The sequence below is a fragment of the Dromaius novaehollandiae genome, chromosome Z (assembly GCF_036370855.1).
Source record: "Dromaius novaehollandiae isolate bDroNov1 chromosome Z, bDroNov1.hap1, whole genome shotgun sequence".
NCBI classification, from domain to species: domain Eukaryota; kingdom Metazoa; phylum Chordata; class Aves; order Casuariiformes; family Dromaiidae; genus Dromaius; species Dromaius novaehollandiae.
This window is the reverse complement of record NC_088132.1, coordinates 61384607-61411287: the sequence shown is the minus strand read 5'-3', so window position 1 is coordinate 61411287 and position 26681 is coordinate 61384607. Positions and strand designations below refer to the sequence as shown.

General features: G+C 34.4%; 1 protein-coding gene across 2 annotated transcripts in view; it reads left to right on the top strand.

Moving 5' to 3' along the window:
- LOC112987038 (CWC27 spliceosome associated cyclophilin) overlaps nt 1-26681 on the top strand; it is a 111997-nt gene that overhangs the window by 48364 nt on the left and 36952 nt on the right. For both annotated transcript variants that reach the window (XM_064502293.1, XM_026106693.2), the window contains exon 11: nt 25470-25567. In XM_064502293.1, coding sequence (XP_064358363.1) covers nt 25470-25567 — 98 coding nt within the window. The remainder of the gene's footprint in view (nt 1-25469; nt 25568-26681) is intronic.

Here is a 26681-nt window from a genome sequence, read left to right as displayed (position 1 = left end):
CTGCATTAGTTTCACTGAATCTCTCACTGCTGATCCTGAATAGTTAGGTGAACTGATTCTTTATGTCAATCTGTCATCTTCATGCTCCTGAAGAGTAAGATGTGGGTCATGTACCTATCTAATCATATTTCATTAAAAAGTTGGGTTTTAAAGGTTTTTTTTTGAAATACCTATGTGGGCATGGATGAAAGCTGTTTCACATACTCATCTTTGGAATATTTTTTTCCTCTCCTTTTTCTGCAGTCAGATCACAATGTTCTTCATTTTAGTTCTTGATCCAAATTTTTATTTACAGTGTCTAGACAATTACAATTTTTGTTGTTAATTATTATAGCTCAGTCATGAATGCTGTGGTGCAAAACCTTGATGTAATGAGAAGTTACATAGTTGGTCATAAATTTGTTTCTCTGCTCTGGTGCTAGACATTGAATTTGCTTAAAGTTTGCAGTTTCTGTGAATGTTTTATCACTAGCAATCGGTGAAGAACTGCAATAGTACAACTGCAATAATTTAAGTTTTAAAAAATAGGTGAGAGTTCCCATAAATGTATTTTGAATACTCAGCTTAAATGGGTAGATAATGACTTCGTTTGCCTTTTTTTATTTTAATAGTTGTTTCTCCATGTAGTGTATACAGTTTGCCTTTTGGTGGAGACCTAGGATGCTCTGTGCAGACCTCTTGCTAGAAGGCAAAAGCTGCTGACTCACTGAACTAAGGAGGCTAGGCTTTGGGCTATGGGGTGAGAGGAGAGGCTTGTTAAGGCTGAAACAGGAGACAGACAAAGCTGTTTTCAAGTTTTAGAACTTCTTAGGAAATATGTAAACATGTAGCAGAGCATGGAGCTGGGAGGAGGAGTTTGGAGGTATCTCAAGGAAATGAAGTTATAGGGAAAGGATGCATTTTAATGAAAACTCACTATGTGTGCTGGAAATGTGTCTTTCATATGCCCCCCCAAGCAGATGAAAGGGTGCTTTTTTCTTTTCATGAATTGAGACGAAAACATAACATCACTTCTCCACTGGAGACTCCTATGGGACAGGTGTGGTCAGAAAATGACTGCTAACGCTGAAGGGAGTGAGTCTGAGCAATGCTGCGAGACAGTTAACATTCACTATTCTGTAACAAGATTTTGCACACATTTCCAGACCATTTTTATAAAGCTTACTTAAACAGTGAACATAATGTTTTGTATATTTCTCATCTTTATTTTAGAAAAGTTGGAATCAGATTTTAGGTTTGCTGTGTTTTAGGTTGGTGACTTGAGAAGTTCTTTGTGTATTATTCTTGCCTATCTGTATTGAAAGATATCATGGAAAAAAGTATGTGATACAGAGTTATCTAAAACTGGTATATGAAGGAACATGGACAACCTTGAAGCTACGCATGACAGGCAATTTGATCACCAAGAACAATAAAGACATACATATAAGAACATTTACTCTTTAAGCAAGAAAACAAGTATTTCAGAATTGCAGGTGAGTTGTTGAGCAGAGTGAGGGATGTGTGTCTCTAATATGATAGCATTTCACATTTATTATTCTGTAGGACAGTACATAAGAAATTTGAATGTTAGTTATTTGAATGTTAGGTCTTTAATCCTCTGGTCACATAGTACACATGACCTATTTTTAAAATTAGTGTAAATATTTAGTGTATGGAAGTAAGCTACACTTGTATTAAATACAAGGACAGGCCTGTCTTTAAAAGTGATCGCATTGATTTTAATTGGCTAAATTATAATGTTCTCATAAAATTACAATGTTCTCAAGCTTATTAGTGTTATATAAAGAAAAAATGCAAAAATTATTCAGAAGTACAAATGTAATGAACTTTTTTGTCATTAAATCAAGCTATTTCAACTGAGTAGGATTCTTTCCTCTCCCATAGAACAGAATAATTGTTGAATAGTATATAAAGAAGTCACTGAGATTGACTTGTAACCTTTTATTTACCTTTCCTTAAGAAAAATGATTGCTGTCAGGAAATAGATATTTTGGATATAGAGCAAGGGATAGGCGTATCTGTTGACAAAGTTCTTCCGATTTTTCTTTGAAAATGATATGCATTCATGCATGAAGCAGGTGTAAAAAATAAAAATAAACACCCTCCCCCCCAAAAAACAACCTTCCTAAGAGCAAAACTTAGTAGGAAATTGTGTAGAGAAGTATAGAAGTTACTAATTTCAAGATAATTCTTGCAAATCCTCACAAATTGACACAAATCCACAGAATTTTATTTTCCTGTCAATATGTACTATCAATGGTCCAAAGTACTTCTTAAGTTATGGCATTGTTTCTCGGGGTGTAAAATCAGAGGGTTTACTTCTAAACCTTTTAACTTTGCTAGCCCGTTCATGCAGTGTCAAAAATGTCAAAACAGCACTAATTTCCATTTCACTATGGTACCGGAGATGTTTTTGAGTTTGAGAATTTTTTTGAGTGATGATGGAAAAAAAGCACCTTAAAAATATAGTGGGTGATTTTCTTTTTGATCCCAGCACTTCATGCACTACCAGTCAGTACAGTGGTGGTATAGCTTCACAGCTAATAAATAACTACTGTTTATACTGTCTTTTCAGTTCCCTAGGTATCCTCCTGGGCTTTTGAAGTCTCGTGAACAATAAAGCAGCAAATGGTTTCTTTCTTTATTTCTATATTTTAAAGAAATAAATATGTAATTGCAGTTTAATTTAGTTCAAGTTGCAGATTCTAGATTTAGGAACAGAGAGGAGGACACCAAGCAGTAAAATTCACCTGCCAATGATATCATTGATCTTGAAATATTCCTGAACAAATATGTAATAAGTAGTAGCTAATACTTCTAACAAATGTAAAAAGAAAAACACTCAAACAGAAAACCCTGAAACGTGAGTTCAAAATGCATATATAGCAAACTATTCTCAAAATATCTTATTGAATCTCTTCTCTGTGCATATTTGGAAGTCAGACTACTCAGGAAGTACTGCTTGATGAATTACTGCCTTTTGTTCTTAATTTGCCTCTTCCCATCATTTAATATGCAAGCATTTGCAAATGTTATATACATATTACAGAGCAGGTACTGTCTCCTCTTTTTTTTCTGTCCACTAGCCTCTCTGGTTGGATGTAAAGCAGTTAGTAACCACTTTGGCAATTATTAGTTTCACAAGCAATAGAGTTAAACTGATTACTGAATTTCTCAACATAGCAAATCTGTTTCCACTCCTAACTCTCTTAGGGGCTCAGAAAAGTATTCTGAGATCAGTAAGTACTTTGAGGTTGAGGAGAGTCTCCTTTAGCAAGGGTGCTTACAATGGTGAGCTTTCTCTGCCCTTATTGCCCTTGCAGGATGCTTCCCCTACTCTAGATCTGTCTGTGTGGGATCTGATCAGATCGAGGTTATTTACTGAAGCCAGTAATCAGTGTTTACAGGCTTTGCTCTTTATTACTGGTTGTGGTTATGTGCCGAAATTACCATAGTTAAAAGCTGATTCCTGTGGTTCAAGGCCAAAATGAAGAATGGCTTGGGAGGCCCTCAGTACTGCAACTTTGACATTCCATATGTATTTACTGTTCTCAAAAATAACTTGACTTCATTCTTATAAACAACCAATACAATAATCTGCTAGGCAGATCTTTTTCAAAATTATGTGGGTTTTTTTGTTTTGTTTTGTTTTTCTCCTCATCTAGAGTAATTTTACAGGAGTCCTAAAACCATTCTTTGCCTGCATAAACCAGTTTGGTTTGCACTGGCATGGAAAGCAAGATTGCCAGTTATCCCAGAAGTAATTTCCTGTAGAGTGACCCATGGACTGTATTCACTTATGCTCTGTACTGATATTCAGATCAACTCTAACTTTTGTGGTGAACATCTGAACTATAGTTTTTTTCCTTTATGTAGTCAACTCTGGAGAAATATGGCATTTTTGTTTTATTCATAATTGAAGGCATTTGGCAGTACAACTCTGTAGAGACAAAGCACCTATCTTTTATTCGTGTGTGTATGTGTTTTTATTTACATTTAAGAAACCATAATCTGGTAGAACATGCTTATTTTTAACAGTAAATCTGTAAATTGTTATTCTTCATCTTTTGCAGCTGAATGGTACTGCTCATTTGTAAGGTGTCCACGTGATACTTGATTTCTGAAATAATGTTTCTGCTGATCTTGATGCATTTGGCAAAGTTACTGTAAAAATGCTATTTATTCTCCATTAGTTTTGATAGTCTTCATGACTTGGCAGTGAGGGTATCTGGATGCCACCAAAACGTAGCTGGATTTAGGTCTTTTCAGGCTAGATTTTGTGTAAGCACAGAAGGGAGACAATCTTTGACCCACAGTACTTACAAGATACGGGCACGCAGAAAAGTAGGGATGATGGGGTATAGATGCGGGATACAAATAATAAGCACCACAAAATAGGATTGTCTTTAGAGAGCAGTGTAGTTTTCCTCTTTTCTTGTGTACTGTTTTGGTAGCAGAGAAAGACAGCAGGGAAAGTAGAGAGGACAGAAAATAGCCATGGACCGACATCTGTTTACCCATGGTAACAGTCTGGGTTTTGTAGATATTTTGGCAGAGGCTTTTGAGGAAGAAGCAGTAAAACAGAAGGCTTTTGAGGAAGAAATGTTAGTGTCTGCCTGGATTTTATCAGGAAATGCAGCTGAGACATAAGAGAAGGCAAAATAATATTTAGGGGAGGAGCTGACAGGTATTTATCTTCAGAGCTAGATGCAGCTATTATGTGAAGTTTGTGGGGAGGGGGTTAGCTGTATTCTTTTAACAAAGATTACGTGAAAGGCAGTTGCCTGAAGGTTTTCATCTTCCTGGTACTCATATGATCTGATTGCTGTCAAAGTACTGCGCTTGTGTAGGATTGATCTCCTGTAGTGCAAAAGTGATCAGCAGCAAACAAGTGCTGTTGCCACCTTTAATTTATGAGAACTTGCTGCTAGGGCAGCATTTTGAACTAGTAGTTTGTATTACCTACACCCAAGGCAGTCTCTGCGTGTTTCTGTAATGCAACTTAGCACATTCTTGGGAGAAAGAATAATAAGAACTGACATTATGTTTTCTACTTCCTTGTGTTGTGCTTTGTCATACAATGGAAGATGAGACTTTAATCAATGCGTAGTTCAAATTTTATTCTGAAATTATATTACTTCTCTCAAATCTAGTATTTTTTTAATATATCTAACTTCAAGGCATCAGTCCTCTCCAGAAGCAGTAAATTCCTTTCTTTTTTTCTTCTTCTTCCAAAAAGAAAAACCTCGTCAATTTTCTGTTTTAAGGAAGCATCTTTGAAACTCAGGTTAAAAAAAAAAAAATTCAAAGTCAAGTATACCCACTTATCTTTGCTTTCCTAAAGCCATAGAAATGCTCCAGAAATGTTTCTGGATAGCTATGAATCCAGGCCCAATTCTGCAGCAGATTATACCTAAATAGTCTACTGAATGTCAAGGTAGTGCCATTACTGTACACATCAGAGCTGTGATCTGTAGTTAATATTTCTGCTTTCCAATATTTCTACTTTTCCAAATGCATTCTCTGTTTTGTTTGTTTTTTTAATAGATCTGATACTTTATTTTAGTGAGATTTGACATCTGTTCCTGTTTTTGCCCTTACAGTCTTTATATGCTATAGAAGTTTACCACCTTAAATTTTTAAGGCAGTTTCCTCTGTTAGTCTTAAATCCATCCTTCATCTAGAGAATATTGAATATCCTGAACTGCAGGAAGATTAACTGAAAAGTTACCAGAAGATTGCTTCCTTTTCTAATTATGTACTTTATAAAATGTAGCTAAGAAATAATCTTTATATATCCACCTATAAAATATACTTACTAATTTTGCCTTAGTTTCTAAAGCAGTTTTACTGCTTTCCCCAGAACGTTAGAGAAATTGCTTTCATTTGTCATAGGGTTCTGGCATATCTGCTTAGTGTCAGAGGTGGGTGGGAAGGGCAGATGTGAAGCCTGGCAAGAGAAAAACATGGCTGTGCTTCACTAGAACTCATTACTGATCTTGCTGTTTTTACTCTTCTGCATACCTTTAACTAGCTTTAGGGGGGAAAAAAAAGATCTTAATGAATTAACCCTTCTTTTTAACTGTTAAAATAGTTTTAATAAAGGCATTCAAAAAAGCATAAACAGTATGGCTCTTCTGTATCTTGTATACCAATCATAAATTTTAAATGAATGTGTTAATAACATTTCTTTTCCTTATTCAATATATATTATACCATACCATAAATTATGCAATATTTTGTAAAGATAAGATTGCATCACATTCTTTGTAATAAGTGCTTAATCTTCTTGCAAGTAAGGTGCAGCAAATATACAAAAGGCAATGTTTGGCAATAGTTTGCATGAAGGTGAATTATTATAAAGAAGTAGTAGATAAAATAACAGATTGAAAAGAGAAATAACTGATAGAAAGTGGAGAAAAGCTACTGCAAGAGTAACTGCTGGAAAACTAATGAGCCACAAGACAAATTTTTTTATTTGGCATCGAATGCATTAGCACTTGACTGTGGTGAGTTACCAAGTAAGTATCAAGCACTTCTGCACCTGGCATAAATGCTGGAATTAGATTGTCTCAGTATTAATTTTTCATCTTTTTCTGGGCTCTAAATAATGATGTAAAAGATGATCTGGTTGATGTTATTTTTCTTATCTACTAACAGTTCAGTGCAACAGAAAGGTTGGGCAGATTTTTACAATTGTGCTGACACAGAAGGCAGTTTAACACAATACAATCAATGTGACTCTTTTGATGAAAATAGAGTAGTGCTTTTTCTCTAACCAAGCCACATGAAAATGATATTAAGCACCTACAGAAAGAGTACATGAAAGTAGCTGGCAAGCAGCCAGCCTAGTGCAGGCTTCATTATCAGAAGAAAATACATTTTTGAGGAAAGAAGGCCTGCAAAACAACTTGTGAATAAACTTAAAAAAAAAAAAAAAAAAAAAAAAAAGCATATGGAGGCAACCAGTATAAAAGATAGATTTATGCAGCTGTGGAACATAAACACTTCAGCACAGCAGCTTCCACATAAGCATGCAGTTCAATTTTTCTTTACGCTCTATGTACACTTTTTAAATGTAGTGTACTTTAAAAATGCTAGGAACATGTAATTAATAGTTTCATGTTTTTATGGTTTTGGGAATACCCTGATTGTTCATACCAAAATCCAATAAAATATTGCTGTTTTTTAAGGCCTGGCATTATACACAGAAAATTAGAAAAAATACTTACCAGATTTTAACTATTGAGATTTTCTATTATAGTAAAAGCTTTACTGTATCGTTTGGAAACAGTACTGCCTGTTATGCAAATCTCTTGTTTTGCATGGAAATTATTTGGAAAGTAATGAGTTACAGGATAGTTTCTGTGTGTAATGCTTTGTCATGAACTTTTGTTTAACAGAGTTTGTTTTTACTCATTGTGAAATTTCCTGCAATATAAATGTCAGTAATATAAATCATTATTTATCTTTCCTTTCTATGTTTTGTTCTTGTAAGACTTATTTTAAACAAAAATGTGCTATGGTTCATGACTGTTGATCATTTCTGAGAAGAGATATGCAAGTGAGGTTACTCCTTTATACGGGGCATTTAAAAAAAATGTAATATTTTACTGGCGAAACAATTACAGGGTTGTAGTCTCTGCTTATTAATACTTTACTTCAGAATACTGTAAACACTAACCCTTTTGCTCACCTAAGCTATATGAAAGATGAAGACCATCCTTGTCATGAAAGACAAAATTTTAGGGATAGATGGTGTAAATATTAAAAATAGCCATTTGGGAGTATGTTTTGGAAGACATTTATATAGAATATTAGTGTGCTACTTCCAGAGTACCTTGTGGGCTTGTGGGTTTGTAATACTTTTTTTGTTACCCTTTTTGTCTTAAAATGGCTATAACCACCCACCATTGTAGATCATGAAACTTCTGAAAATTTTTATTCACTAGAAACATTAATAACTTTATAACCCCATGAAAACAGACGTCCAGCTTTTCCTTACAAATATGCATTTTTAATTTATTTCTTCATCTTTGAACAGCACAATGCCTGCTAGGAATGAGGAAACCTCAAAAGGAGGCAGTTATCCATTAGAATTTTTGATTGCATTTTGAGTGCTAATCTGTGTACAAATCTGGTTGGAAAGTGCCTGTGCATCTTTTGTTATCTCTTGGTTCAACTCAGTTTAGAACTACAATTGAATATAATCTTAACCAAACACGTGGGCTGACTTTCAAAAATGTTAAGAATTGAATTAATATGGTGAAACTACAAGATTAGTTCCAGCTGAGCTGCTTTAATTGACACTTAGAGTTTTAAGTTTAATATGCTTGACTTTGTATTTGTGATTGTCAGAGCACATATACAGATACAGCTGGTCAGGTGATACGCAGTCAATCCTAAAGCTTTAGTACCTCCTCATGTCTGGTGGTGTAAAATAGCATGTTACTTACAAAAGTTCTTAAAGAACAAGAACAGAAAATATTTGAGATATTAAAAGGAAGGGGAAACAGAATGTTTTAACTGGATATCAGAAATATTTTCCAAATTATGAAACATAAGGAAATGATTGTTTCAGATGCTTAAACTAAGAGCACAAAAACTGGTGTGTATCTTGTAGATTTTAAAAATTTTGCTGCAAAATTTGAAGGATTTTTTAGCCATTCCAAAAATGAGGTTAGCATTTGCCATATCATTCTTCATATTGAAATTTCAGCCAGGAGTGTAATAACTGGAATATTAATTTCACAAAAAAAAAATTAAAGGGAATTGTGAATGCCATAGTGCTGGATTTAATTAGGCTTGTTTGCATTGTCTGGGGGTTTCACATTACTACTTGGTTCTTCCCATTGACTATCTGTACTTTTAACTATTTTTCCCAGATGTTTTTTTTTCTTGCACTTTCCAAGACAGAGTTCATTTCTGCCCATATTTTTAATTTTTATAAGTCTGTTAATGCATTTTTATTTTTTTACTGGGGATAACAATTATTTAGTGTCTGCAGATTTTATTAATGTGTTTTTTACTGTCTGATTCATAATTTAGCCAAGTCAGTTCATCCATCTGTAATAGCTAGTGAAGAGACATAAAGAATGATGAGCAATATTAACAAATTTAAAACATGGATGATTACCTAAAGTTAAATTTGTGTTACTAAAAGCATCTCAGACTGTGTAAGAGCTAAAAGAGGAAAAATCAAATATTTCTGAAGTCATCTGGCCACATGAACAAGCTTATCTCATGTGTGTTGCATCAGTATAACTCCAGCTCAGTCATAATGTGAAATGAAACACTTTTTACATGAATACTATTTAGTCTGGGCATAAATGTCATTCAGTTTGTGAAAGTGCAATGCATCTGTATTAGCAGACACAAAATGATTTAAAAAAAAATTCTGCTAGCAGATGGTGTCCAACAAAGACCACTATTGTTTCAGCATGAGATGCTTCAAATGTTCTGGGCATTTAGCCCAGACATAGCCATTTTCCTATAGTATGTGACCAGGCAATAACAAAAAGAATGAAAATAGAGGTGTCAGTCCATATAAAAATATTTTTATAACTTAATATATCTAACAAGTCAGTGGCAATGATTAAACCAAGTTAAATTAACAAAACTGATAAGATCATTCTTTTTACATTTTCATGTCTCTCCAAACAGTTAATTGGCATTGTACCTTCTAGGAAAAATGAGTTTGGAAAGTTAAGCTACCTGCTGGTACTGTTTAAATGCCCATAGATAACATAACTCAAGCTGCCTGGTGCCTGAAAGTGAGTGTTAGGGCAATCAACAGGAACAATAAAAATCTGTTCAAACAGAAAATCCACAAATCCCAAGGATTTGGAGTCTCCCCATGGATTTTCCACAAATTTTGCTGTTTTCAGCAGAATCTAAGCTTTTATTTTAAAGGTGAACTGCAAAGCTAAAAAGAAAATTGAGTTAATAAAAATATGTGCTGAATCCCCTGCTCTCTTTTTGCAGCCTGTTAACTGGGGCCCTCTGCCACATATGTTTTAACTTTTTCTTTAAAAAAAAAATCCTCCCACTTTGAATATCATCTAATGCTTACTGGTTAACTTCAAGAATAAACTTCTCCATTCTTCTCAATAATCTGTTAACTCTGAAGTGTTTCTTAAATCCATGGATTTGATTTATATTTTCTTCAAGTCAAGTGACTGTCATCACTCAATTTACTTTACTCGTATCTACTGTTCCCTTATTTTATCTGTGTTTAACTCTTCAGAATATGAACTCTTGAGGGAACACGTGTATCCTTCCACTTATCTGACATCTTAAGAAAAATGATGTAAATTAAGTGTTTTGGGGAAAATACATGGATATTACAAATATTAATGTATTTAGGATAAAATTTTGGTATGGATAACTTGAATGAGAAATGACTATTGATTTTAGTTTACAGCCATCAAACTATTTTAAATTTTAAAAAGAAAAAAATAGATGAACTCTGAGAATTCTTGTGTGTGAATTTGACTTTTGGTAACTTAAAAGCTATAAGAAAGTTTTACATAAAATTTCAACTGACTTTCCTTATTTGAGAATATTTAATAATAATCATTGGCAGTTCAGTGGAACTAGGAATAGGATTTTACTCACTGAACAGGTGAAAACCAGATGCCAAAATGCTAGCAGTGAACAAAGAGAAATATCTAATACTTCTGTTAGTACGTATCAATATTTAAGTAAAAAAGCTGAATTACTGTATGTGTATGGTTATTTACTTTATTATGCATGCACTTTTTGGTAGAAAGAAGAAATACTATTTAAGATGAATTTTTTTCATGAAAATGAGAAGTACTGTTAAGCTGTGGGACCCATTCTCTGTTGTGTTCTAGTGACTTGTTATTCTAGTGGTGAATAACAGCTGTGACATAAATGGAACTTCTTACAGGAAGAAAGATGTGGAAAAACATCTGAGATAAAGCATGAGGAGATGTATTATGCTGTCTAAAGACAGTGCCATATTCTCACAACTGTGCAAAGGAATCCTGTACCATAGGTACTTCTGTCAGGTGGGATTAGTCAGTGAAACTGAAAATAAAAAAATTTTCACTGGGAATTTAGGATGGGATAATTAGTTTTCTTCCCCAGATATAATATCTGAAATATATAGAATCAATAAAAAGTCAAAAGAATAAATCCACTAGTTCCAGTTACCATCTTCAGCAGTCCACAGTTTTATTAGTATTCTAGGTGATCTGGCTTTCCTGTCTGTTTAATGGAACTCATCTGTGCTAAGAATAATTCTCGTTACTTGATAGAGTGTAAAATAGCATGTAAAAAAACAATCAACATTTGGACAGTATGTTATTTAAAGAATAGTAAAGTAGTGGCATTATTCAGAAGATTTTTTAAATTCATATAGGATACTTACACCTGGTAAAAATATTACTTGCATAATAAAATCTTTATATTTGTCAAGTAAGTGCCCTCTAGTTCTGTATTTTATTTTTGCACATGATTACAGCACTTACCAAATTAGTGTCACTGGTAGCATTGTTACAAGAACTATCCTTGTGATATTAAATGCAAAAATATTATCTATGCCATCTTAAATATAACATTTAGGCAACTATGTTATAATAATTTAGACTGTTAAAGACAAAATAAAATTGATAGACTGACTGGAATTTAAAAAAGGAGGAAAATTCTGAGTTCAAGATACTTGTTGGTTGAAACACAGTTGCACGTGAGATAAAACACATAGGTTGAGAGGTCAGCTTGCACCTCTCCTGCAAATACTCAAATGCAAGCTTAACTTTACTTGTATGCTCACAGCTAATTGTTTGCAAGTGTTTGCAGATTTTAAACTTTTGGCCTCAAATTTTTAAGTCTATATAAGCCGCCATTAATAGTCTTGCCAAAGTTTTTTAATATTTTATTTCATTTTGGGATACAGGTATAATAAATTAAACTGTAATTTGAATAACAGTGCAATTATTTACATGTAAAGCTAGATACAAAAGTGTCTTGCAGGACTGGAGACTGTACGTATAGTGGAAATAAATCATTAATGTGATTAGTTATGCCAGTCTGTTATTTCTTTGTTGTATATATTAGAATAAAAGATAATGTTCAGCATAATAAAATATAGTTAATACAGATAGTATTCAGTATTAATGAATTGCCTGTTTTGTTTTTTAAATTAGCGCAAATGTTCTTAATTACATGTTGGAATGAGAAGATCATGGGAAGTGGACTTTAATTATGTCATATGATTCGGGTCCAGTTTAAGATCTACTGCAAAAATAAAATATCTTTTCCATTTGAGACTTGCTTTAGCTGAATTAAAAATACTTTTGATTCGGTCTAAAGAAATCCCAAAATGTTTTTTCTGGCTCACATACTGTCCATGTTTAATTGATGTACAGATGTGGCATAATAAAGTAAGAGGCATTTTAAAGACATTCTTTTGTCAAGTGAGAAGGGAATGGGTAAAGGAAGAGATTAGAGATGGAGCTACTTCACACAAATGTGAAATCCATCTGGTGTAAGGAGCAGATCAACTCAAATATTCTACTGTAAAATAATCTAGAGCTCAGATTGTGCTTCTTACTAGTTAAAGCTTTTTTTCCCCGGTAATATGTTTTGTTTTTACTGAGTTATACCTCAAAGCTTCTGGACCTTACTTGTTGTAACTTTTAGAAGACTTAACAAATTTTAATAGTTACTATAGGAACTATCATTTTAATTTGCTAAATTATTTTCTAGTAGTATTATTATGAAGCTAATATGCTAGTTGTGTTTGTGACTAATTTATAGTTGAAAGCAAAACATAAGATGCACAAAATATCCTAGACACACTGAAATACGTGCACACTGGGGGAAGCTGGAGGAGTTTTCATTGTGTGTACATCAGTGTAACTAATTTTGTAGCCTTCAGGCATTTGCTTTGGATAAGTCCACATCAGCAATAGCATAACTGTCACATGTTCACTGTGGAAGAACTTCACCCAGGTACTAAATACTGTATTAGGCTTTGATTATATGTGAAAGTCCACTTAGTGCATATTAAACGCCTACCTTATTTAACTATTCATGCCTTATATAAAAATTAGAAACGTATTTTTTCTGTTTTGCTTTTATATATACAACAGCTGTTGCTTTCAAAGCTATATGAAGCTTTCCCGGTTACCTGAAAGAGAGACTGATGTTTATTAGAACTGTAAAAAAGCTTACGCTCTCTTCATTCAAAAACATAAAATGACAGGTCACTCTCTCTGCGGAATATTTTTATGTAAGTGATATTTAATCCAAAATTCAAGCAAAAAACCCAAGTCTGTTTGTGCACCTTTAAGCATGGACCCCTCCAATATGGAAAATATTGCTCCACGCTTATATACTGCTAATTCAAAGTAATAAATGTCAGTTTTTCAGAAGTCATAATTGATTTAAGAATAAGCTGTGCTGGATTAGATCAAAGCTCTCTTTAGCCAAATATCCTGTCTCTGACAGTGGCCAGAAGCAGGGTAGGTGCAGGATACTACTGGGGAACTTTCCATGCTTCCAACAGTCTAAAGTTTAAGGGCTTATTTACTCAGAAAATTAATTTGGCCTGTTGTGTTTAATAGTTTCCAATGTATTTTTCTTTCGTGAATGTATCTAGTTGCTCTGAATCCATTCATTCTTTTGGCCTTTATGATATCTTGTGGCAATACATTCCTCAATTTAATTGTAGGTAATGTGGACAATATTTCCTTCTGTTTGTTCGAAATCTGCTGTCTTACAGTTTCATTTTACAGCCTCTAGTCCTTGGCTTATGAAAAACAGTAACTAATTCCTGTAGCTCAAGTTCTGCCGAAGACATTACTGTCCTGCATTTTGATTATATATCATTTCTGTGCTCATCCAGATCTCCCTCTACTTGCTGGAAAAGAATTTATAAACTAATTTGCCTTCTGTATGAGAATTCCACGTTCAATCTCTCTAATCACATCCAATCTCTGATCACTGGATTCTGAATCAGGAACAGCCTTCAGAAAGGGTGACACTTGAGGGATCTCTTCTTCTTTCATCGGACAGCCAGAGGGCCTTGATTGCCCAGTCATACTGAAGTCCTAATCGTATGTGGTCTGCTCCACTCCTTCCATCAGCATATCTGGGTAGAGTGGATCAGAAAAATAAGGCGAGAGGTGCTTACAATGTCATCTTGACCACCCCCTTTGACAGAAGCAGTTCTACGCTGAGCTGTTCCTTGTCTGGTGAGTGGGCTACATCGTTCTTCCAACGAGAGAAAGCAATCATAAACAGTAATCCTTTCCTGTAATGTTACGTGGCTTATTGTGAATGCATTGTACAGTACATCTCTGAAGATTATTTCCCTGAAGTGCTGCGTTTACTGCGCGTGCATTTTCTGCCTTAAACCAGAGCAGGTTGCTGCTACCAGACTGCTTCATCCAGCCCCTACCTAGCTCTCTGCCTTCAGGAGCCCCTCCAACCTGGACAAGAAGTACAATGCAGGCCAGATAAATTGTTCTGACAGTGTAGCTCCTGGCTTCTGACTTCCCCTGAGAGTCCCACATCCCTCCCCCATCACCTCATGTACATGTGGTCCCTTCATGTGACAAAAGAGGACTTGGGGAAGGCAGAGCTCCAGCTAGGTTTTTTTTCTTGCTGCCAGAAAAATTCTTTCCAGTCTGCTCTCCCTTGTCTGGATCAGAGGAGCCCCTAGGAGAGGGAGCAGCCAGGAAGGATCTTCAGGCTGGATGAATCACCCTGTTGGATCCTTTTAGGCTAAAATAGTACTATTGGAAAGCGGAGGTTTTTGTTAGCTTTGAATGAGGCACAGTGATTGCTTCTAGCCTTGAAACATTCTGCAAATCAGGTTTTAAACTGACATTAAGTTGATGACATTTTTATGTATAGAAAAGCAATTTTATGTAACATTGAGGTTTTAGAAGAATTAAGTTATTTTGTTTCTCTTCTTCAGAGATCTGTTCAGTTTGGTTCTCAGTTTAAAAAAAAAGAAAAGAAAAAGAATCTGTCCTTATTGTGGGGGAATAGAATAGGTAGATTCAGTAGAATGTTTCACTGATCTTTCAGTCGATCTGGCACTGATCCTGCAAACACCTGGGCATATGCCTAACTTTGAGTGTTTTTTAAAGTTGGTAGCACTGCTGTGTGCTAGAACATACATCTCAGTAGTAGTCTGCAGTAGCAGAGCATTTGAATATGATTTGTTTGTTTAAAATATGCATTATATAGAGATTGCAGAGCAGACTCACTTGGGAATAACGTTGCCATTTTGTAACAGAAAGATGCTGAAATTTAGAAATTTGTAGGCCAACTAACTGTGAAACATTTTTGGCAAGATTTTCTTTTTTTGAATCTGGCTTTTTGAAATAATTACGAATTAAGTGAAGTAGACTATTTGTTTTATTGAAGCCTGCTTCTAAGACAGAATTTACTATTTTGTATAGACAGGTGATATGGCAAGTCAGAAAAGGATTCTGTACATCTGTGGTGCCTATTTTACAGTGTCTGATAGGTTTTTATGGAAGCCATTTGGTGATCTCATCAACAACAAGTCTATTGTTTCATTACTATCAGATTCAGTGTGTTTGTGATTAAATCAGCAGAATGGAGAACATGAAGGGAGTGCTGTTCACTTTGCAATCATTTCCATCTGTTATAAATTTTTATCAGATGTTGGGAAACAGCAGGCAAAACTCAGAGCAAGTGTTTTATCCAATTTCCAAGAAACAGCGATATGTAATTGGCATATATTGTGCTTTTAGTTTAATCTGTCCATTTAGATATTAAAATGTATTATGCTGTTCAGGCATTAATAACATATAGAGAAAGTTATTTCTTTTTTGCTCACATTATTTTCTTTTGATGCTGATTTGCATGTTTTAGTACTTGCAGTAAATTGTAATTGTGAGCATTGATGACAGTTTTCATAAAATAGAGGGTCAGAGTGAGGCTTGGAGAGGAAAGCCTCATTTAGGCATATGCTAATATCCTAAATGGTTTTGCCTCCATTGATGGGGTAGAATTTGACAAGTTCAGTTGGTTGCCAGTGGCCACCACTGTCTGCCTCAGAGGGAGTAGGGAATCACCCAAGATGGACATGAGCTGATTTGGAATTAGATTATGGTTTTCAGTCCCAAGGAATGAACATTTCTTCTGAAATTCATTTTTAGCATTAATAATTGTAAACAGATATTCCTGTTTTCCATGTAAATGTCAGAAATTCTTTTAATCATATGAAGGTTTCTACTGCAAAAAGATCAATGGGCAAATGATATGTGTTGTCTCATTTGAAGAGTGAAAAATATTTCTTTTTTTTAGTTTACTGAATGTCTCCTGTGTTCAGATATTAGAAGTTTGTAGGTCTTATTATTTTCTGCCCTTTTTCATGTTTCCATTAACTGATTTTCTTTCTGAAATAGATAATCCATATTCTCCGTATGTCTTGTCAGAGGAGATGGTTCATGATGGGAATAATCTTTATCATCCTTTTTAGAGCTTGTTTTATTATGTTGGCTGTTTTGATGTGGGTTGACCAGTTTTGTATATAGTACTCTAAATTAAGCAATATTGCTGTCTCTTGTAGTGCCATTATAATACTTTTCCTATTATTCTCCTTACTATTTCATACGTACTACCTTTTATGTTATTTCTTTCCATAGCTGCATATTAGTAGAGTAGTTGTCAATGAGTTGTCAATAGCTCAGAGGCTTTTCTTGAGCTTGTTCTGTTATGTGAGAACTGTGTAAGGCATGGAAGTCACTTGATTTCTCTTTTAAGGGTCTCTTAGTCTCCATTTTTAAGCAGAATTTCATCAGAATTTCAGGGAGCCAGACTGTGATAATTTATTCCACTCACCATTCCTGAGTTAAATCCATGAGAAATCACCACATTCTGTCTGGGCTTGACTGACCTGATTTTGCATCTTCCACCATCCACAATGGTATGGTGCCATCATACTTCTCATTCAGTTTTCCAGAGTATTAAACTTGAAGCTAAGTATCACATTTTTTCCATAATGAAAATTGTTTATTCTCATCTTAGTTTAGCTGTTTTCCCTAGCACGTGCTTTGTTTTCAATCCATTTCTCATTGTTTGTGTTCTCTCAGTTTTTGAAAAGCCCATTGTAAAAGGCTTTTTGAATATCTAAAGCTATTCAGCATGTTGTCCTTTACTCTGTTCACCCACACGTTCACAACACATTGAAATAAACTGTTTGATTAGTGAGACAGCATGGAGATTCGCTGTTTCAGATGGTGTTTATTTTGTTAAGTAATTAAAACTATTGACAGGAAGATGCCATGAAGTTTACTATATATCACTTAGTCATCCCATAGCCTTTTGTTCCAAAAGTACAATATTTGATGCTATCTGATCATCCGATGCAACATTGTTTCTTAGGTGAGTTAGTGGAATTATATTCTTGAGCTTCTGCCAGTGGATGTTTGCTGGAGCTTTATCACTTTTTAATAGGTTGGTATCTCTTCTGACACCTCTGTCTCTGGTATTGTCTCATCTTTATCTCGAAATCAGAGCAGTTTCTTAGAGCGTTATCTCCCCAGCATCATCTCTTGTGAAAGCTGACACAAATAAATCATTTCCCTTATCAGCAATGGTTTTGTTTTGCTTTATTATTCCCTTTAATCCCATGTGAACTGGTGACCTTTTCATTCTTTTATGTTTTCTTGTTTTAGCTAGTTCAATCATTTTAGCTTTAATACCTTCAGCTGTTTCCCTGTTTCCTTTTTAAAACTTGTCTTAGGCCTTTTTATGCATCTGACATACCCTCTACAATTTATTCTCTCTTTTACTGGCAGCCCTAGATTTAAGTTTGCAGGTATGAAATTGTTTGGTTTGAATAACCTTTTACACCTTGTTTAGTCATGCTCTTTCGTCCCATGCTTTCTGGTCCCCTTTCTGTGAGCTTTGCATAACATCTGAGACTTTTATTGTTTTACAGGAAGCATTCATGTTGCTCCTAAAGCTTTTAGGACTTTTATCTCTGACATTAGGACTTCTCTGACTTATCTGGTGAAACCACCCATTTAAATTTTCTGAATGACTGGTTGTTACGATTCTCCTTCTCTAAGCTGGTAGACCAATATCAATACAAGTGTCTAGATTTGAAAGTATGAATAATCAAAGAGTAGTGGAAAATAGAAAAATATTTTCAACTGGTTTACTAAAGCAGATTCTGCCAAACTAACCTGTCTTTAGGTCTTTTCTAAGCAATTTTTTTCTAGACTAAATACATGTGATAGAATTTAATCTGGATTGCAAAAAAAAAAAAAAAAAAAAAAAAGAAGCATTTGATAAGATGTTACGTAGAAAATGGTTAAACTGGAGGAGATGGAAATTTAGAACAAGACCTGTAAAACAGGTAAGGAGTTGGTTAAAGGAGAGCATAAATTATAGTGAAAGAGCGGCTATTCATCTGGGTCAAGTTTTTTAGGATAGATCTTATTTTCTATTTTCAGTAATACTTTAATATATAAAAAAAACCACCAGAAGTTTGTTAAATGAAGCTCGTAGATAGTACAAAGCTGGAAAGTAACGTAAACAAGAGAGGAGTATCTTAAAGATGGAAATATCTGAAGGAAAACTGGATGATCTCAAAAGCTTGAGTGATAGAAATCAGATGAAATTTAACAATAAAAATCATAAGATCATGCAGTAAGGGACTAAAATAAGAATTCTTGCTGCAAGGCATCATTTGGAAATGACAGAGGAGGAAAAAAACCTGTTAATCACAGAACAATAGTGAACCATCAATGTGCTGTGCTGTTCAAAAAAAAAAAGAAAAAAAAAGAAACAGCAAATGCACTTCTCTCATGCATTAAGCTAGGCATTTGCAATAGAGATAGACATCCTGTTGTTTTGGATGAGAGGTGCTGGCAGTCTCCTGGTGTTTTTCTGCTGCTTATTCTGTTTAGTTTAACAACGTTGCCTGTATTAGCCAAAGTTAGGTTCTTCTGTTTCATTGGGAAAAGTTAGGTTCCTATCTGTTCCAGAATTTGTTGGGAAAACAGAAGTATAGATAGTGTATAACCATGCATAAAATCACAGCCTTAAGCTAAAACTATGGTATATGCTTCTATACATGTCTTAATGCATACATCTGCCATTTCTGGCAGTGTAACTAGTGGCTGAACAATTTAAGTAAAGCAAGTTTTGTAGGGAAAGTTAATACTTTTTATTAGGCTAACTGTGGAAGAAAAATAAACTAGCTGAAGAAGAGCTCATGTGCCCTGAAACCTGTGGGTTTTTTCCCCCCAGCTGTCCTAGTTGCCCTGACGAAAGATATTGCCTCTCCCTTAAAACTTTGCTGCTTCTTGTGAGTATTTGTACTTTGCACTAACCCGGCAGGCCCTTGCTGTTTTGCTAAGCTTCTCCCAGCAGAGTAAAATGATAACATTCTTAAGCTATTTCAGCTGGTGAGAATTCATTGCTCAGTACTGAGATTGCTGACATACAGTTCATAGACCAGTATACATAATTACATCAAAATAGAGTACCAATTATCTGATGCTTTAATTATGTAATCCATTTACTTATGCTCAAGTTTTTTGAAAGGGAAAGACAGTAATGGTTTCCAATGTACTCTGAAATAAACATGCCAATCACATTAGATTTCATCATTGAAATCTTTATATATTTTAACCAGGACTATTGAAATATTGGCAATTCATCCATAAACTCTTTCAGTGCAAAAGATTTTAAACAAAATATTATAGTACTGGTTGCAGACTGCTGTACACCAAGTACTGCTAAAGTCAAGAAACAATTGGCCTATTACATGTGTACATACAGGGCCCAGCAGCTACACTGAAATGTTTAGTTTATAAATTTCCAATATCAAGACCTCCACCATTTTTATACTATCATCTTATTTGAGAGATGACTGTGATGTACTTTTTGCAGAAGACAGACCGTTACAGCAAAACCAGGCTGGCAGGAAGATGCCATGCATATTCCAAACCCATAATTTTCATTCTCATATTTATAGTTCTTAAATTCTTACAGTGCCAGAGATGAACGGTAATGTAATCCAGATAAAATAAGATTCTTGAACCTTAGAAAAGTCTTAGATCTGCATGCCAAATGTGAGAATTTGCTATCCATGCCAAGAATTGTATGTTCCACAGGTACCCCAATAGGCAAGAGGGGGAATATCATAAAAGACGTCAAAGCTATCCTATTATGAAACAAACATTTCCCTTGATTCTTCCACATTTTGCATATCAGCTAGTTGTACAAACATGCTGTTTTTATGTTGTTTTATCATTAAATTCTCTATTTTTAAATATTATATGTATTTTAACTTAGAATTTTATTTCTCAAATTGAGAGATTCTAATATGCATTTTTCAAGAGTATCTTACAGAAATTAAAAACTACACTCTTAATAGGGATTCTTCCTCCTCATCCCTTAATATTGCTAAAGTATGTGATTGTTAGCTCTAGAATGGCCTTATAAATCATGGGTACAAATGATATAATAGGCTTTGAAAATTATCATTACTAAACTTAAGAAAAAGAATGCAAAATGTGGAATATGGAATGTGCAAATGGAATTAATAAATTTAGAAAAAGGAATGTGATTGCCAGTATTAGGAGGAGACTGAATGCCAGTGGTCTTCCACTCAGATAGCTTACTTTATGAAGGGATGATGTTGTATTACGGTTTGTTTTTTCTGTTTGTTTGTTTGTTTGTTTTTAATTTGGTTTAACTAGCTAAATTAGCATCCGTTCCACTATGAATTCACATGAACAGTGTTGAAGTACTTCACTATTAATTTATCATATATACATATGTATATAATTTCTAGAATAGTATACACTGGAGAACAGTGTAAGGGAAAATTTAAACTATTTGAGAAAAGGTGTCAAAGGATGCTGTTCATGTAAAAACTAAACTTGATCTGACAATCTTGACATGCTTTTATTATTTGTAACATTATAAAATGACTTCATAAAATTAACAAGAGCATTTCCTCTTTTCTTGTTCTTGTTTCTTTACTTTGACAACACTTACTAAATAATTTTACCATTTCTTAAGGATGTTCAGTTAGTCATTTTCCTCTGCTGCTGCTGAATGAAAAAACAATAAAAGCAAAATGAAAGGAAATGGCCTTTTAAAAAAATAACAATAATGTAATTATAATCATGTAAAAAGGGAAGGAAAATAAGATGCTATAAGATCAAAAATAATTATTTAATTTAATCCTCATTATTACAGACAACAGCACTTCCCTGAATTAATTCGCATTTCAACTAGAGCATACCTTTTAGAAAAACACCAAGTCCAGTGATGGAGAATATACCAGAGTCTTCTGTCAGTTGTTCAGTTTCTAAATAGTTTCTCCATTATAAATGTACATTTTATCTGAGTGAATTGTCTGAGTATTAAGCTATCTGTATACCCTCTGAGGAACTGAGTTTTGAAAGAATGTGGCCACAGTTAATATTGTTTGTACCAGGTTCAGTAAATACGTGTGTATTAGACTCACTTCATGGAGTTTGGGCCCTTCTGGGGATTTAAGCGGTGTTTACAGGGGGAGTGGTGTCTCCTCTGAATTGTGATGGAATTTAGACTCGAGTTGGGATATATTTAAGTGTGTGTGGAAAGCTACGTTCAGAATTCTGAAGCATTTTGTGGTCAAAATATAGGCATCAAATGAATTTTGGTATCTGCTGGGCTTCATGATCGCAGGATGTGGGGATGTCTAAATTACAGTTCTGAGTATACGCAACTACCGTTTTCCTAAACCACGTTTTAATAAGATACTGTGCCTTGCTAGGTCTTATTTGTGTCTGTGTATCATATATATTAGCTATAGATTTATATGCTTAGATAAATACAGCTAGTTACTGTGTTTATATACATGGGCACATGAGTACACAAACATAGACAAGTATTTGGGGGGGGGAGTTTTGTGTTTGTGCACAGCAAGTATAATCATACGATCACTTGCACACTGAGTGACAATTAATGTTTAGTTCTGTCATCAGGTCTCTTTATTCCGCCAAAATGAAGTCTGATATAGAGCTCCTCCTTTCTGAATTAGGCAGTTAGGCTCTGTAAATTCAGAAGATACCTTACTACTTGCAGCAAGACGCCTTCAGTGTTTTTTTACTTTAGAAGCAAATTTATTTGTTTAAACTTACAGTATTTGACTAAATTTCAAATTGACGCTATTCCTTATTAATTATTAATTCCTGATTTAAAATACAAAAAAAAAAAAAAAAAAGAAAGCTAAAGCATGGGATACATCACCTTATAATGATAACTGTTTAAAACCCCACTGTTAAGATAAAAGTATATTGATACATGAAGCTTTAATACTGGTATACGTAAATGCTGAGAGATGGAAGATCTCTCATGAGAAACAAGCAGTACAAGTGGGCTTTACTCAAACTCAGGCAAGCCAAACAACAACAAAAAAATTAAATTACCTTAAATCAATAAGAGATCTAAGGTGCTGAAACTCCACACCGTATCAGCGCAGTCGTGAGTTTTTGGATCTATGCTTCTTCACAGCTCATCAGCTGAGGGCACAGGTGATAAACAAGCTTGTGCTTGCCCACTTGTGCATAGGTCCTTAGAGACAGAACCAAGATTAGAGTTAAGTTATTAGCCTCCAGTCTTGTGTTCAAGCTACTGCTTCCCATTGCATTTCATAGGGATGGGATCTTGATCCACAAACATCCACTTTCATTCAAATTCATTAGGAGGGTTACAGTTCATCAAGCAATCTCCAGCAGCCTCAGTGTGGAGGCTATCCAGCCGTATGGATGACTCTAGGTTTCTAGAGCATTTTTACTTTATACGACTATGTGGTATGAATATCTGAAACAGTCTAAGTCTTGGAATGAAGAAACTCTTGCAAGTTATGTATTGAAACAATCAATGAAAAGAGTTCTTTAACCTTGGGATCATAGAAAATAGTGGAACCTCAAAAGATTTTCCAGGCCAATACTTCTGAGTGTTGGAGACTTGCTGCACCATGAAATACGTAAAACTGCAAATGAATCACAGAGGTACTTCTGCTGTGTTGTACTCCGTTGAAGTGAGAAAGGGTAATTCTCGACCATCAGGTGCGAGCTAAATTGTTTGAGGTACGTTGATCTACTCTGTTGCTAGCCTAGAAATTAGCAGTCATACAGTGTTCATGACTGGATTTCATTTAACTTGCATAGCTGAGTTGGAAAATTAAAAGACAAAACGTATTATCGAAATATAAGAATTGTGCAAGAATACCCATTTTGGATGTGAAATAAAGTCACCCTGGGAAGGAAACATCCCCCTTTAAAAGAAATAAGAAATCAGTGAAAAAGGAAAAGGATATGGTAAAGAATGTGTGAAACTGAAATACAGAAACCAACAAGGAAGGCCAGAAGAATCAATGAAATATTGATGAAATGACCATGGGGCTTAAAGCGAGCATGGAGGCATTTCTTAAACAGTTGAGACTTAAAAGGACGGGTGGAATCCTATGTTATATATTGAGTCATCTAAGGTAATAAGATGGTAAAATCATTATATAGAAAATGAAAAATTATTCGATAGATATTTATGTTCTGTATTTGAAATGTGGAACATATATACTGTGAGTGGGATAAAAAGTTCACATCCATTAAAAAGGAGGAAGTTGGACAGCATCTTTTAAAATTAAACATTTCCAGTTAAGAGGCCTACTTAACTTAAATCCAAAAATTCAGTAAAATGAAATGCTTTCTACTCATATTAATTTTTAATAAGCCTTGGAAAACTGAAAAAAGTATAAAGAATTGTACAACTGCCAGTGTAATTTCAGTATTTAAACATGGCAAAAGGCATGATTTAGAGAGATGTAAAAGAGTTAGCCTAGCTTCAGTCCTAACCAGGAATAACAGAATGCTTAATTCAGGATGCTCATCAACGCAAAAAAAAAAAAAAAAAAAAGAGAGAGAGAGACTAGTGTCATAACTAATGCCAGACAGTGTAGTTTCATAGGTAGTAGATGACTGTTGAAGGGAGGGGATGACATGGGCTTTAAAGGCTTTGGAGTTGAAGGTTTTTTGATTTATAAAAATAACTGAGTTGGTACAGTGTTTATAGTGCAGGTAGATTTGTATCAAACATTAATTTAGAAGCCATTGGCATTCTTCTTTTTATTAAAAAAACAGTCAAGCCTGAAAAGCTTAATATTGTAAGAAGATAATAGGGTATCTGAGACAGACTGTTGTTGCAAATAATTTGAACTGAATAGTTAAGTGGCCTTGATGCAACAAAAAAACTTACAATACAGCTAAATGCTAGGTCATACAACTGGAAATCAGAAATGTGGATTGTAGCTGCAGGATAGTATAACAACCGTAGTGTGACAGCTTGGAAAGAAGTGGCTGAGAGATGGATCTAGAGTCATTGTGAAATATAATGTAAGCACTCAATACAGTGATGACTTTGTATTCCTTGGTGAATTAAAACTAAGATACCAAGTGTACCCTCAGTAAAGCACTACTGGAATTTTGGAACTCAGTGCCTGATTCTGAGGTCCACGTTCAAAAGGGCTTTGGAAATACTGCCGCAAGTTCAGAAGAAGTAGATAAAGTGATATAAGATGGAAGAACGTCTCTTCCTTTCAGAAGAACTTAAGAAATGTAATCTAAGTGGTTTGCCAAAGAGAAGTGTGAGTAGTGCCTGAGATAACAGTGCAGAGGTGATTATCAGTCCTGCACTCAAATAATTTACCAGAAAAGCAGATAGATTCACCATACTTCATCTCTCTAAACAACTTTAGACATTCAGCTATTTAACATCTACAGAATTTCATTACCATTGGAAGAGCAAAGAAATAGCTCCTCCCCTAATAAAACAGCATTTTATTTGATATAACAATACAACAAAGTAAGATAGATGTTTCATTTGATATTGGCACATTGACTTGCAACCTTTTGGTTTCTTCTCTCTAATGTTATTAGCTGATCATTTTTTGTAAAAATTAAATTGATTTTCATATGTAATAATTTGTCACTCAGCAACTGCATTTGCTGTCCATCTAAGAAATCCAAGATCCTAAGATTTATTACTTTAGTAAGCTAAATTTTATAATACATGTAATATTTATTTGGCAACATCTCTGTTTCAAATGTTCTTTTGTGTGATTTTCGTAGTTAAATATTACGATAATACAATGTTAAATTAAAAATACAAATGGGGTTCTTTGTTTTATTATTCGTGTCCTTGACATATTTCTAATGGGCTCTTAAAATAAGTCATTTGTTATGTTCTTTTGCTTTCTTTGCTAATGAAAAGATGAACTTTCTCTAGGTTCTAATTGATTTTTAAGCCAAGTTCCTAGCATCAGTGAGTCAGTACATTCCCTTTGTTTATAGCAGAGATGTACTGCCCATTAACTTTGATTCTGTTTCTCCTGAGTGGCTTTACATTCCCAGAAGATTAAATTCGTGTAAATATTGTTCTCTTTGCAGTGAGGAGCTACGGAAAGAAGTGCGACAGCTGAAACGTGAACTGCTGGAAGCAAAGCAGAGAAAAGAAGAAAGAGCTGTAAAATCTAAAGAAAAGGAAGGTAAGAGTATATTATAGCAGGTGATGTGTAGATTTCCACTTAACATTCCAGTTTTAAAGTTGTTTGGTATTTTTAACAGAAAAATATGTGGATGAATGTGATCACTATATTGTTGAAAAGTAGATTTTTTTTTTGAAAGAAAAAGTTATTTTCCTTAAAATTGTAGACTGATAGTAATGAAAGGATCCTATTATATAAATAAGCTATACAGATAGCATTTGTTCTTTCAAACATTCTTTAGTTATGTATGTGCAGTTGGGCAAGTTGCTAGATTTGAAATACTGTTATGGTTTATTTTTTGGTTGGGACATACGTGCTCTGACTTGGAAAACCTTCTTGACATTCTGACTTGGAAAGATACTTAAACGCACACACGAAGTTACTGACTTAAGACTTTTACAGTTCCTCTGAATGATTCCAATGGAGTCAATGACTCAAATTCAAAAAGTCAGTTTCACATGTTCTCCATAAACCTTAGGAAAATGAGATCTGTAGATGCCCCCTTTTTAGTCAGACAAATTTTACATTTCATTTCTTACTAAAAATGCCCAAGTTGCTATGTCTGTAATGGTATGTAAGGTACATATTTTGGTGTAGGAAGATGTAACACCTTGTGCTAGCTGAACTGAAAAAATAGGCAAATTTTCAGGCACTCCAGATTTGCTGGACTCATTTCTGGAGTGGATCCTTGGTCCTGTTTTCAACAATATAAGAAACCTGGAAGAAAATACAAATTTATTGCCAGAAAAAATTGTAGTTGACACACAGTTTAAAGAGTGGTAGAAAGTATAACATCATTTTTAGAAAATAACGTGGATTCCCTTGAATAATGGGTGAGCTTCAACAGCGACCAGTTTGACGGATTAAAATTGCCACATCTGGGTCTTGTGTATGAAAACTAGAGCCATGTTTCACAAAGTAGTGGCTCTAAAAAGGTTCTAGGAATCATGCTCAGTCACTAAATGAATGCAAGCTCTCATTGGTAAGACAATAAATACAGTTGTTGGACATATTAAAAAAACAACTGCAAGTAGAAGCATAGAAATGAAAGAGAGAAGATGTTATGTACATATATGAATATATAAATGATACATGTATAGTAATACATGGCAAC